Raw genomic sequence first — 13,859 nt, forward strand, 5'->3', positions numbered from 1 at the left:
GGACCTGGGTACCAGGAACTGTATAGCACCACATAACTCCAGACATCTACTGGAAATTATTCATAAGAGAAAAATAATTTGCCTCTTGTTTAGACCACTAAGATTTGAATGTACTGCCTTTTAAAACAAAACCAAATCAAAACAAGGACACGTACATTATCTCACCTAATCCTCATAACAACGCTATCATCCCTATTTTAGAAGTGAGAAGTGAGACTGGGACAAGCGAGGAGAGAGGTTTACCCAAGGTTATCCAAAAAGAAAGCAACAGAGCTAGGAGTTAGTCTAAGCAATCTTATGGCAGAGCCACACTCATTACCACTAAGCTTCAGAAAACCATCTAGCTCTCTGACTATTCCAGAGGCATCCCACACAGACAAAAATCAGATCTTCTTTTTTTAACTTTTTATTAAATTATACTATATGTAGAGAAAAGAGCACATCCTTATTTTAAAATATGGAATAGATTCAAAGTGTTTATTTTGTTTCTAGCCTATATTTTTCCTCATATTTTATGTGTTCATTTTCCCTTATCCCCAGATAAAGAACATGTAACCATCCTTTCCATGTTTACTTTATGACTCAGAAACACTTATTAAAGGACTCTGGAGACTTCTCTTTTGCAGACTAAATAACCCTGGGTCCTAATGCCTTTCTTTATAGTTAAGTTCCCAACTACATGAATTTCTCCCACTGTGAATCTTTGAACATTCTTTAATCCCTCTCAGTTTTTTACCTCAGTACTGTTTACGGTGGCAAATTTAGCAGCATATATGGCTCGAGAATGAGTTTTTCACAGCACTTCCTTTGTACCAGGCCAGGATTCACGCATTAGCCCACCCATCATATTGAGTAGATTTAAATACTTGGTGAGTTAAGAGGTTCTTTCTGTTTTTCAAAGACAAAGAGAGCTTTGTGTTATTGCTGAAAAGCCACATGAATAACTTGAAAACAAAGGGGTTGTCAATTACAATCTGTTCTTTATGTTTGCAGAATTTGTATTTGGTTAACCATAATCCACTAAAATTCTTCTGTGGACAAGAAGGGCATGGGAAAAAGTGGTGCAACACTTTCTTTCTGGGACAGACTCGATGGACCAGCAGACAGGAGGGGTAGACCACCCTATGGAGGTAAATCCAGAGCAGGAGTGAGATAATTGCCACCAGTTAGGTGCGAGGAGGAGTGAGCTCAGGGAATACAGCTTGCTCTCTCACATACCCAGAAAAATCTGGGTGCCCAAAATGCTTGGATTCGGAAAAGAGATCTATGCCACTGTGAAATTCTAAAATGCATAAGTTAATTTGTTTCCAGATATTTGGGTAAAAATTTTCATTAAAGGGAAATGCCTCTTGGTAAGAAGGAGTATTCTTACAGGTAAAATTATTCTTGGTAGAATTTTGGAAGGTCCCCAAAAGATGCTTTAGAAATCAGGAAAATTAGACAGAAGGTGAAATTCATCAGCATTGTAAGTTAATTACAGGGAAGAAATAACCTTATGGGGTGAAAAACAAAAGGGAGTATCATTACATGCAAATGGAAAGAATATGAAAGATTTGCAAGTTCTGGAGACACTATCATTAGAAACGATGCTTTATTTATTTGTTTAATATAGTGGTGGGAACATGAAATTTAGACCCAAAAGTCTTGTGCTTTGCACAAAGAATGAATTTCTCTAATAAATAAGAACTGCTGCCAATAAATTTAAAAGGACCTATTAACCCAATGGAAAAGGATATGAACAGATAGTTCATAGAAAAGGAAAGACCAATAGTTCTTCTATACATAATATAATGCCCTACTGCAGTCATAATACCATAATTGAAAATTAAAACTACAATGAGATACTATTCTCACATATCAGAATGGCAAACATCAAAAAGTGTAATAAAACATCACTGGCAAAATTGTGTAGAAATAGTCCCTTTCATAATTGCTGGTGGGAGTGCAATTGATGTACTTTCTTGGGAGAACAGTTTGGCAATAGCTATCAAAATTACAAATGCACTGGGCTTCCCTGATGGTGCAGTGGTTAAGAATACGCCTGCCAATGCAGGGGACACGGGTTCAAGCAGGGGAGATCCCACATGCCCGCGGAGCAACTAAGCCTGTGCGTCACAACTACTGAGCCTGTGCCCTAGAGCCTGCGAGCCACAACTACTGAGCCCGCGTGCCACACCTACTGAAGCCCGTGTCCCTAGAGCCCGTGCTCCGGAATAAGAGAAGCCACCGCAATAAGTCCGTGCAAGGCAACGAACAGTAGCCCCTGCTCACCGCAGCTAGAGAAAGCCTGCGCACAGCAAGGAAGACACAACCCAGCCAAAAGTAAAATAAATAAGATAAATTAAAATAAAAGGAAAATTGTACAATTTAAATAATAAAAAAAATAGTTGTGTGTAACTCAAACAATACATGTAATGTACTAGGAAAACTTGTGATCTCAAAAAATTCTACTGTGAGGATTTGCTTACGAAGGAGAGAACTTTTATAGAATAAACAATTATCCGAATCACGAGAGTATAAGTGTATAAATGCTGATTTCCATATATCTAATTTGCTTAAAGAGAGATAAATGTCCCATATACATTCTAGAACGGGCATTCCAAGTAAGATTCATTTTTTCCGCCAACTCCTGTAGTGGTGATGTCTTCCTAGATCACTCTGTTGAATAGGATTCTAAGACAAGTCTGGACTTAGTAGGAAAGAATGCTGCAATAATTATGTCTGCCTCATACGTGGGAGTTAGGAAGGGCGGGAGGAATCAGACACAGTCACTCTCGCTCTGTATTTTTCCATATGTTTCCCCTTCCTTCTTCCTTTCTGCTCCCCTCCCCCGCCATAATTTTCATGGCTACATGAAAAAGATCATGAAGAGGACGCTCGTCACATAGAAGCTCATGACAGCAAAAGTTTTTTGAAGCAAACTAAGCAGCCCAAGATTGGATTGGCTAAACAAATGATGGAATATCTATACGAAGGAATCCTTTGTCATCATTACCAATGATGTAGCAGACTATCACATGGAAAGATACTCCCTAATCATCAGTAACTGACAAAGCAAATTACAAAAGGAATGCATGATATAACATCCTTCTGGTGATAGTATAATGTGTTGAAAGGCTATATACCAAAATATTAACAGTAATTATCTAAGGGTTGTGGTATCATGGGTGATAGGTACTTGTTTTATTTTTTACTTTTATATCCAATTTCTTCAATAGGCAACTATATCTTTTGTAATAAGCTGTATTTTAAACTCCAAGAGGACATAGACTTTGCCATATTTATTTTTGTATGTCTGGGACATAGCACAAAATATTGCTCAGAATTGTTCCATAACTGTTTGCTGAATTAAGAAAAATATATTTAAATATGTTTCTATTTAGCTATGTTAAATTAAATAAAATTTAGATATGAGATAAATATAAGAAATATCTATTCTTTAAGGCAAGAGTTATTTATGGCAGTCATAGCCAGAAGATAGCAATATGTCACCAGCATGACTAATCACAGAAGAAACATGACCACACAGGTCAAGCCAAATAACTACAGCTAAAGGAGGAAGGAAACCACCAGGCATCACTAGTGACCAGAAACAGAGCCAGCAGTTTAGCTAAGGAAGGCGATGAATATACTGGGTCCTGGGAGCTGCACCCTCACCTGAAGGTCGAAGAAATCCAGGCTGTAGGCTAATGAGACTATTCAAGCTTCCTTCACCTGTCCTCTGGAATTGAAGTGAAAACAGCTCCCCTCTTCAGAGCCCTGATCAGTGAGCTTGTTTCATAGCCAAGAATCCTCCCGTGGGGAAGAGACCTCTTGTCAGAGAGGCAGTGTGGTCTGGAAGAAGGAGATTTCAAATTCTACATGAGAAACAGTGCTGCCACTAACAAAGTGTGTGAGTTTTGGCAATCAAGTCATATTTTCTGGTTTTACTTGTTAAATATGAATTATAAAAATAGCTCCGTAGTCACAAGATTGAGGACGAAATGCGATAATGACTGAAGAAAAAGTTAAGACGAGCCATAACTAGGTGTTAAACTATAAAATGTATAATACTACCTTTACTCCTGGTAATGAAGTCATTTCACAACACTCTGTGGTGCAAGAGGAAAGACCTTGCCTTCTGGTGTTAATGTAGTTTCACCAAAACAGCCAATAAATTCCACTCACCCCTACCTACCTCCTACCTACTAATCTACCTCTTGACTGGTGGGACAAGAGCTGAAGGCAAACAACCAGCAGAGTTCCGTCCTGCTCTGTGAATCACAGGAGTCGGTAGTTGGGTTCTTGCTAGCGCGCACGGGACCTGTCTGTCCTGGCAGACGCAACAAACCAGATCCCTCCAGAGCCCCATACCCATTGTGCTATATATACATTTCTTTCTGTCCAGAATTTACCATCTCGCTCATGATAATTAAGAATGAACCTTGTAACCAAAACCTTGATCTCAGTGAGGATAAGATCCATGCGGCGCTCAGCTTTGCATCCTTGGTTCACAGCAGGATACCTCGAATGCAGTAGGTTCAGTAAATGTAAGAAGTGGAACAGGGTCCAAGCACTCATGACACTTGATTTCCACCACAGAACTGGAATTCTTTGACTGAGGTGTTTGTTCAGCTACCCTCTTACTGCACCCCACTGCCAAACGAGGCTTTGAAAAATTGGATAGATCTTTTCCCAAAGTCTCCAGGTGAGCAGACAACGTATTTTTTGACTGGTATTTTTTTTCTATATTGAAAATATTAAAATATAATCTGCACTTTGGTTTTGGAGATCCACCAGGTATAAATGGACTTGGTTAAATAAATGGACACAGGCAAATCTATTTAAATCACTGCACTTAACCAAGCCAAGGTTTTCAAATTAGGGTAACCACGAATAGGGGTGTTAACAGCTAGAATAGCAGAGAGCCGTTTTGCTGAACTTCGATGTCTAGAAACATGTACTAACAATCCACAGGGATACGTTTGCATTCCATACTCATTTTCCTATCGTCTGACCCCATCTTCTTCCATTCTCACATTGGTACCAGATAGCAACCCATTCCACATAGCCACACTTGTCCAAATAAATAGCCATTTACTAATCTGTAAAGGAACCCGGAAGGAAAGATGGATAAAATAAATAAGTAAATGTACAGAGAGAGAAAAAATGATATAAAATGACTGTGTAGATAGATGATTAAAACAAAAAGCATGGTAACAAAAGGGAGACAGTAACAAGGGAGGAGTTAGGGATTGTTAAATTAATACTCACTGGAATTATAAACAAAATTGATTTCTTTACTTATTAAGTCTGCCACTTCAACTCATTCAAGTGACTTCAATATGAAAACATAGTGGGTAAGACAGTATAAGGCAAATGAAATTTAGGGTCAAGTGGAAACAGCTTCACGGCTTGTCTTTTGGCTTATTAGCTGAGACATTGAACAAGCAACTTTTCTGAACCTTAGTTTCAATATATGTTAAAAAAAAATAAGAGAACCTTTGTACGAATTACTGATAATACATGTGAAGCTCACAGCTGATAAGTAGGTATTCAAGAGGTAGTATCCATTAACTGTGATCATCTATGTTACCAATTAACCCCTAACCAATATAAGGGAATATTATGATTCAAAAGAAGCTACTTCCTATGAGAAAAAATGGAATTAACAGGGGTGGGGAAAAGAGTCTCCTTGGGGCACTCAAGGTGAGGCACATGCAGGCAGACAAAGATTACACAAAGGGAGTATTTCTGATTTGAACATTGCTCAAGGTGAAATTTTATTGTTTAAGCAAGCTTTATCAAAACAATTTACTTCTTTTTTTCCCCAAGCTTTATGAATTAAAAGAATTTATGGGCTTTCCTGGTGGCGCAGTGGTTGAGAGTCCGCCTGCCGATGCAGGGGACACGGGTTCGCGCCCCGGTCTGGGAAGATCCCACATGCCGCGGAGCGGCTGTGCCCGTGAGCCATGGCCGCTGAGCCTGTGCATCCGGAGCCTGTGCTCCACAACGGGAGAGGCCACAACAGTGAGAGGCCCGCGTACCGCAAAAAAAAAAAAAAAGAGGCAATGAGTGAAAAGAATTAAAGGTAATTTATACAATGAATATTTTTCTTGCACTTTGTCTCATGCCTTTTAAAAAACTTTTCTTTTTACCTTTTGCTTTTTTTTTTTTTTTTTGCGGTAAGCGGGCCTCTCACCGCTGTGACCTCTCCCATTGCGGAACACAGGCAGCCGCTCCGCTGCATGTGGGATTTTCGCGGACCGGGGCATGAACCCGTGTCCCCTGCATCGGCAGGCGGACTCTCAACCACTGCGCCACCAGAGAAGCCCTTGCTTTTTCTTTTTAAGTTAGTGTTTCCCATTCTGAAAGTACTGTGACTAAGTAGAGGCCACAGTGAAATATAAAAAAACATGGAAAGAATAACAAGTAATAGATGTACTTTCTACTCTAGTTTTAAAACTATTGACATATTTTTCATCACTTCTAAGATAAATGAAAAACAGATTTTAAAAGTGTCCCCGAAGAATGAGATTTTTAGTAGTCTAAGCCACTTGGTAGAGCACTACAATAACCACAGTGGTAAGATCCAAACTTTTTATTATATATCCCCTCATTTAAAAAGCAAGCATGGGACTTCCCTGGTGGCACAATGGTTAAGAATCCACCTGCCAAAGCAGGGGACACAGGTTCGAGCCCCGGTCCGGGAAAATCCCACATGCTGTGGAGCAACAAAGCCCGTGCGCCACAACTACTGAGCCCATGTGCCACAACTACTGAAGCCCAGACACCTAGAGCCCATGTTCTGCAACGAGAAGCCACTGCAGTGAGAAGCCCGCACACCTCAACGAAGAGTAACCCACGCTCAGAGCAACTAGAGAAAGCCCATATGCAGCACCAAAGACCCAATGCAGCCAAAAATTTTAAATTAATTAATTTTTTTAAAGTAAGCATGTTTCATATATGTATATGTATTATACATGTATAAATTTTATATACATCCTATGATGCTGATATAATTTATATACTAATATTATACTAATATAAAATTTATACATGTCCTATTTACTGATATCATACTGATGTAATAGAAATTTTTTAAATGCTGAGATTTAAAATATAGAAAAAGAAGCTCTAATTTTTCATTTAGTTCAAAAGATTTTCCTATACTCCCTGGGATGAACTAGACTGGATTACAAAATTAGACGTTTCAAGGTTTTCTTTGCATCTTTAAAAAAAGTTAGAATAAATAGAAGGCTTGGGTCATTGAAGTTTAATTTATCATCTGAAAGTAATTCAGGTTTAATCTAGCAAGTTACTGTATGCATGTTTGAATCACTATATTTACGCTATTATGATGAAGTGTTTCCTTGTCTGAATAGCAATTATGGAAACAGAAAGCATTTGTTTATTACCTGATAAATTGGGCCCTAAATTCTTTATTTAGTAAAATAATAACTCAAAGAAACGTTTTATCTGGTGTGTATTACTAGCCAGTCATAATTCGTTATTAATAAGAATCATAAATAAGTAAGCTTTACACAGGTATGGTAGATTGTTGTCATATCCACTAGACTATACGCTTCTTAAACTGTGCATCTTATAACCCTTTCTTTCCCCAATGCACATAGCATCTTATATATAGTAGGTGCTCATGAAAATGTCTGCATTATTATTTCTCTTCATCATACTTGCTCATGCCCTTGGGCAACTAACCCTGTCTGTTTTACAACAGGTTTGATGAGTCTGCTGCCTGATGCTTCTGTCAGTAGCATGACAACGTCCACACACTGACTTTTGACAGTTGCTAAAAGAAACCTGCAAATGAACCACATTCAAACAAAGCTTTTAATAATAAATAAATAAGAACTTGGCTTTATTCAAGTGTTGATATCACCTTAACAATTTTTCTCCTCACCACACTCTTATTTCTCTCTCTTCCCTAACTCACCGACAATTTAGTAACCACAGACTGATTGTAATATAAGGGGTTGAAATGAAGGGGAGAGAGTAGAGAGAAAGCTGCTTTAAAAATGGAGGACTGAGGCTTCCCTGGTGGCGCAGTGGTTGAGAGTCCGCCTGCCGATGCAGGGGATACAGGTTCGTGCCGCGGTCCGGGAAGATCTCACATGTCGTGGAGCTGCTGGGCCCGTGAGCCATGGCCGCTGAGCCTGCGCGTCCGGGGCCTGTGCTCCGCAACGGGAGAGGCCACAAGAATGAGTGGGGCCTGTGCTCCGCAACGGGAGAGGCCACAAGAATGAGTGGGGCCTGTGCTCCGCAACGGGAGAGGCCACAAGAATGAGTGGCCCGCGTACCGAAAAAAACAAACAAAAAAAATGGAGGACTGCCTCAGAATATTTATTTTCCCGAGGAAAAAAAAAATCCCCAGAAAGCTTTCCACCCAAGAAACATCTGAACTTACAAATTAGATCTATTATTTAGTTTGTGCCTAGACATGATCTATGGGTTTTGGGGTTTTTTTTTTTTTTTTTTGGTTTGTTTTGGCGGGGTGGGGGGAGCTGTCAGTATAATTTATCTCTAAGGTTGTCTCCAATTCTAAGCCTGATTCAAAATTGGAGAAAAACAGTGGAGCAAACACCAAAATTCTGGAGTCCCTCACCCTGTCCACCTAAAAAAAAAAAAAAAAAAAAATCCCCGCTCTCTTTTTCACTCTCCATTTTTGGGATGACCTAGTTCTTCTGCAAGGAGAAAAAGTGGCCACTGGGGTGTGCCAGTGTGAGCAAAGGTACTACTCTTGATTTAAGATAAAGCAATGCCCGACCCAGCTGGTCTCCAATCATTTCATAACTTCTGGCGGACTCTGAATCTCGGTCCCCGGCCCGGAGCAAACAAGCCGCGGCAAGCCGACTGTCCAGGCAGAGAGATTGACAAAGAGGACCAGGCCCGGCGGCAATACTTCCCAAGCAGGGAAACACAGGGGCGCGCCGGCCTGCAGTCTCCGGTTTATTCTCTGTGACTGGGACACAGCTGGCTTTGAATAAGGACATTAAGTATACAGCACCATAGTTCGGTCTCAGGCCCAGCCTCTGGTCGGTGGCACTCGGCCATTCGTCTCCGCCAGCCAGGCCCTCGCCCTGGTTCCTCGATAAAAGGGATGCCCACCAGCTCGCAGTCACACCTGTTGGGTGTTTCTCCACTCGGAGCCTCCGCCCCAGCAAACGCCTCCGGCCCGGGCGGGGAGCGGGTGCGGAGCGTGGTACGCGGTCGGAGAGGCAGGGCCGGGCCTTCCCCAGCGGACCCCCGCGGGACTCAGCGCGGATGGCTGGGGCGTGGAGGGGGGACTGCGAAGGCGGGAGAGGTCGACACGGGCTGAGAGGGGCATGGGGAGGGCCGGGGGAAGGGGCGTCGCTGCTCGCGTTACGCTTCTAGAGCCTGCAGCAGAGGCGGCGGGGCTGCGCCGCGGAGGAGATGGGGTTTGCACCAGCCTCTGCATTTCTCCCCTCGGCCCCGGCGCCACTGCACCTCGCCGGGCCTCGGCGCCCGATAGGCCGCGCAGGGTGAGCGCGGGCGCTGGCCGGCGGCACCTCGCCCGGGACTGGAGGCGAGGGCGCGGCGGGGCCGCGGCGGGGGGACTCCGCGAGCCGGGCGGCCCGCGCATCCCCCAATCGCAGCAGCTCCGGCCGCCGCCCGGCTGCGGCCGGGACGGAGCTCCCCGCGCGCCCCCCGGGGGCCGGCAGCGTCCGGGAGGCGGCGCGGGGCTCGGCCTCTCGGCCCCGCAGCTCCGCGCACCCGGCAGCGGCGGCGGCAGCGGTGGCGCGGGCTCGGGCGCCCCGGCAGCCTCTGAGTCGATGGCCGGCAGGGACGCGGACGACGAGGGTCCCACGCGGAGGGGCGGCGCGGCGAGGCTTTCGGGGGCCCCCGGCGGGCGGGGAGGCGAGGCAGCCGTCAGCCGCCCAGAGCTGCTGTCCACTGCTGAAGCGCCGGCCGAGGGCGCCGCGCTGCCCGCCTGGATGCGCCTCTACTTCTACGGGATGCACGGGATCACCCTGGACGTGCTCCTGTCTGCGGCGCGGCGCTTCGTTCGCAGCCCCGACCTCCGGATGCTGGGCTTCTCCTCGCCCTACCACTGCCTCCTGCACTCGCTCACCCACTTTGCCCTGGAGAAGGTCTACCTGCAGCAGCGGCGCTGCCCCAGCGCCTTCGTCTTCAATTTCCTCCTCTACCCCTCGGCCCACGTGGGGCTGCAGACCCTGGCGGGCGCGTTGCTCAGCCAGGGCGGCGGGCCGGGGGGCGCAGCGGCGCCGGGGGCGCTGGACCTGGCGCTGCAGTACGTGCTGGCGCTCTACCACTGCCAAGTGTTCCTGAAGCGCTTCCTGCACTTACGGTACCAGCCGCGGCAGCAGCAGCAGCAACAGCTGCTGCGGGGCGCGCCCCCCGCCCCTGCAGGCGCCCGGGTCCCTGCGGCAGCCGGCGGCCGGCGGCGGAGACCTCGCGGCCCCAGGGGCGCCGGGGGAGCCCCCAGCCAGGGGCTGCCGGACCTGCTCCGCTTTCTTTTCTTCGGAATGCACGGCTTTTTGGATGAGATTTTCTTCACATTCTTCTTTAACCTGCTGGGGCAGGGGGACGGGACAAGCAGCGGCCACACGTCTCTCTGGTCCTTCTTTATGTACGGCAGCTGCAGTTTCGTGGTGGAAAAGCTCTACTTCCACCTCCACTACAGTCGAGGCTGGGGCACCTGGAAGCGAGTGCCCTTCTACGTGATCTTCATCTACGCGTGGGAGTTGTCCTGGGGTCTGGGACTCCGCACTTGGGGTGCTTGTTCCTGGGACTATTCTCACTATCCGCTCAATTTCATGGGCCTTATCACCCTGATGTATTTACCTGGTTGGATATTCCTTAGTGTGTACCAGGACCTACTTTCCAACGTGTTGTGGCAGGTGCAGTACGTACCAACTAACTAAGACAAAAAAAAAAAAAAAAAAAAACAGTCACTGGATTTCCATGAATGAATGTGATTTATTTTTACACACTTAAAACGTGGTGAGGTTTTTTTGGTTTTGTTTTTGTTTCTTAGCCTTTTAATTTTTATACATTTTACTAAACTTTTTCAACCTGTTTTATTCGATATTTTAGTTTTTCTATTTGGAATTTCTGCATAATACTACAATACTTTGAAATATTGCTGGAAACATAACTCAAAGTACTTAACTCGTCAATATTTTAAAACCCTCACTAGCCCAAACAGCAAAACCATCATACCTTAACATCGAAAAGCTGTAGTATTCACTTATTTGGGTGGGGGGATAGCCACTGATTTTTCTTTTTTTTTTTTTAAGTGAGGAAGTTCTTCAACTCAGAGACCAGTGATTTTTACAAGATTTGGTGAAATTTTCTGATTTAATGATTTGTTTACTTTCTTTTTAATCCAATGTCATTTTAATTCCTTGCCATATTTACCAATGACTGCTGAAAACCAGTCTTGTACTCCTGAGACTACAGTTAATAGCTCTTAAAGTGCCTCTGTCTAGCACACAAATGAAAAGAGACTGACAAATTTGAAAACACATGCTATGGATCAATTTTTAGACAAGAAATCTTTTCTAGCAACTCAGGTAACACTGTGTTAAGATATTTGATCTCCATCCTGGGAATGATTGCTTTCCTATGTGGGTTAGCCTTAAACGCCAAGTGTGTTAACTTTAATCAGATCCTGTGTCATCTTTGGCTGTAAATTTTTGTCCCCGTGCAATAATGTAAAATGTTTACTTTACGTGTACAAGGGCCAAGCAAAATTATACCACCCTCAGTAGTGTTCTAACCATAAGGACTCTTTCCTACATGGGGCTTCAAGAGTGAAACAGTTCCATGGAATAAAATGAACCGGAATATTCACCTTAATTACATTAGCCCTAATTGTTTTTGGAGAATACAGATATGTGTTTTCAGCCTATTTCTGCCATGGCTCAGTTGTAAACATTTTTCTGTTTCCTTTGGGGCCCATACAGATTTCTTGGGCCAAGTCCGATGTAGTAATGTGCATTATAAGTCAATGATAGATTTTTGGTGACTCATTATTAATGTCTGGAAGCTTGGAAGAATGGAAGTTAAAAGAGATGATGTAAACCATTTTAAGAAATCATATCTAATCAATTAATAATGTACTTTAAATTTATTTGCTGTGTTTTCATTATATTTAGAAAAGTCAAGTAGAACTGAGTATGGCTCATCCAAGGATGACTAATACCTTCTCAGTTTTCGTTACAAAGAAAATTAGGAGAACTTATGGTGTGCATAAATGAACATATATTCCTATTCAAATTATTAGTTTGCCTATGCTATAAAAAGGGACTTCTTTCTGTTTTCAAAAACATGTTTGCTATGACAGTAAAAATGAACATGCATTTAGATTTAAGTCAGGCATAGCTCTAAGAATGTTATATTATTTTAATCTATAGTCCGAGGTCGTGAGGTAAACTATAAGTAATGCTATAGGATAAACCCCACCTGTGAAATAAATCCTGTCACACTGATAGTGTTAGCCAGTCAAAGGCTGAGTAGAAAGCTAAAGTAAGCTAAATGTTTGCAGAGAGTAAAAGTATCACTTTGTGAAAAAGGTTTCTGAAAACCTGGGGAGAGAAAAAGTATAAGTATAGACACTAAAGTTAGATGCTGGACCAAATATTTGTGATTCAAATGTGTCACATGTGCATGAATCAGAGTTGAGCGCGGCACCTCTCCACACCACACGTTCCTGTGAAGCCTTAAGCAAATCCGTGGCTTCTGGAATACTTGCTAAATGTACGTATTCACAGTGCTGTCATTCACATGCTCCTCCTCAACCCTGCTTAATCTGCTTACCAGCATTCTTGGGGTCAGAAATCCATCAGGAAGTAGGAAAGCCTGCTATTTTGTTTGTTTTGCTTTTCCTGTTAATCCTATTTAAAGGAAAGGTCAAGATTTTTCATTCATTCAGTTCATTCAAGAAATGGTTATTGTGAACCTGCTGTTTGTCAGGCACTTGCCTGGACCCTGTGGAGACAGCAGTGACCCAACATAGACAAAATCTCTGTCCTGATAGAGCTCACAGTCTAGTGTTTTGATTTATATGTGATTATACTTATTTGCAAGGCTACTGTTTCAGTAATAGGCAACGAGAAAGGCAGATGTTGTAAGGGCTCTCATCCAGCCTCTCCTTCAATCCATCCTCTCTAAAACAAAAGCCCATTAACAGTCCCCCTGCTAGTTCTACAAAGAGCTCCTTCATCTGTTTTCAGGAAGTGATTATCCTGTCTATTAACTCAGCACCTTGCTTTAGGGCTTCTCATTCTGTGTTTACTCAACCTCTTAAAAGTAACATTTTGCTGCAACTTTGAACGTTTAAAGAAAAAGCAGGGAAAGGAAAGAACCATCAGGTCAATCAACTTTGTTACTCATTAGTAGTTCAGATATAGAAATGATAAGGCAATAAAATAATAGTTAATAGTTAAGTAGTGCTTACCACCTGCCAAGAACTGTTCTATTATCGTATATGTATGATTGTAAGTGAATATATGTACATAGCCATGTATATCCTAAATGAATATATTATTTATATATCTATCTCAAGTATATATGTATTTAATTTTAAGTAATGTATATCTTATGGTTCATATATGATATATATTAAAGATACATACATATCATATATGATATGTATATACCTTAAGTGTATCTATATGTACACAAACACACACACATATTTACTTAAAGCTCTAACAACTTTCCTTTTACATGAGGACAAAGAAACTGAAGCCCAAAGAGGTTAAGTAACTATCCAAGTCATACAGCTATTTATCAATAGATAGAATCCAAGTACACTGGGCTCCAGTGTCTTCTTAACAGCATGGCTGTCATGTCTCTATCTACTGACCACAGTG

The 13,859-nt window shown here is 42.9% G+C and overlaps 1 protein-coding gene across 1 annotated transcript; it reads left to right on the top strand.

Moving 5' to 3' along the window:
• The first annotated feature begins 9,791 nt into the window (after nucleotides 1-9,791).
• TMEM229A (transmembrane protein 229A) lies at nucleotides 9,792-10,904 on the top strand. Its single transcript, XM_032642432.1, has one exon. It carries the CDS (start codon nucleotides 9,792-9,794, stop codon nucleotides 10,902-10,904), a length of 1,113 nt encoding a protein of 370 aa, XP_032498323.1.
• Nucleotides 10,905-13,859: the final 2,955 nt, after the last annotated feature.

The sequence above is a fragment of the Phocoena sinus genome, chromosome 9 (genome assembly GCF_008692025.1).
Source record: "Phocoena sinus isolate mPhoSin1 chromosome 9, mPhoSin1.pri, whole genome shotgun sequence".
Classification (NCBI taxonomy): Eukaryota; Metazoa; Chordata; class Mammalia; order Artiodactyla; family Phocoenidae; genus Phocoena; species Phocoena sinus.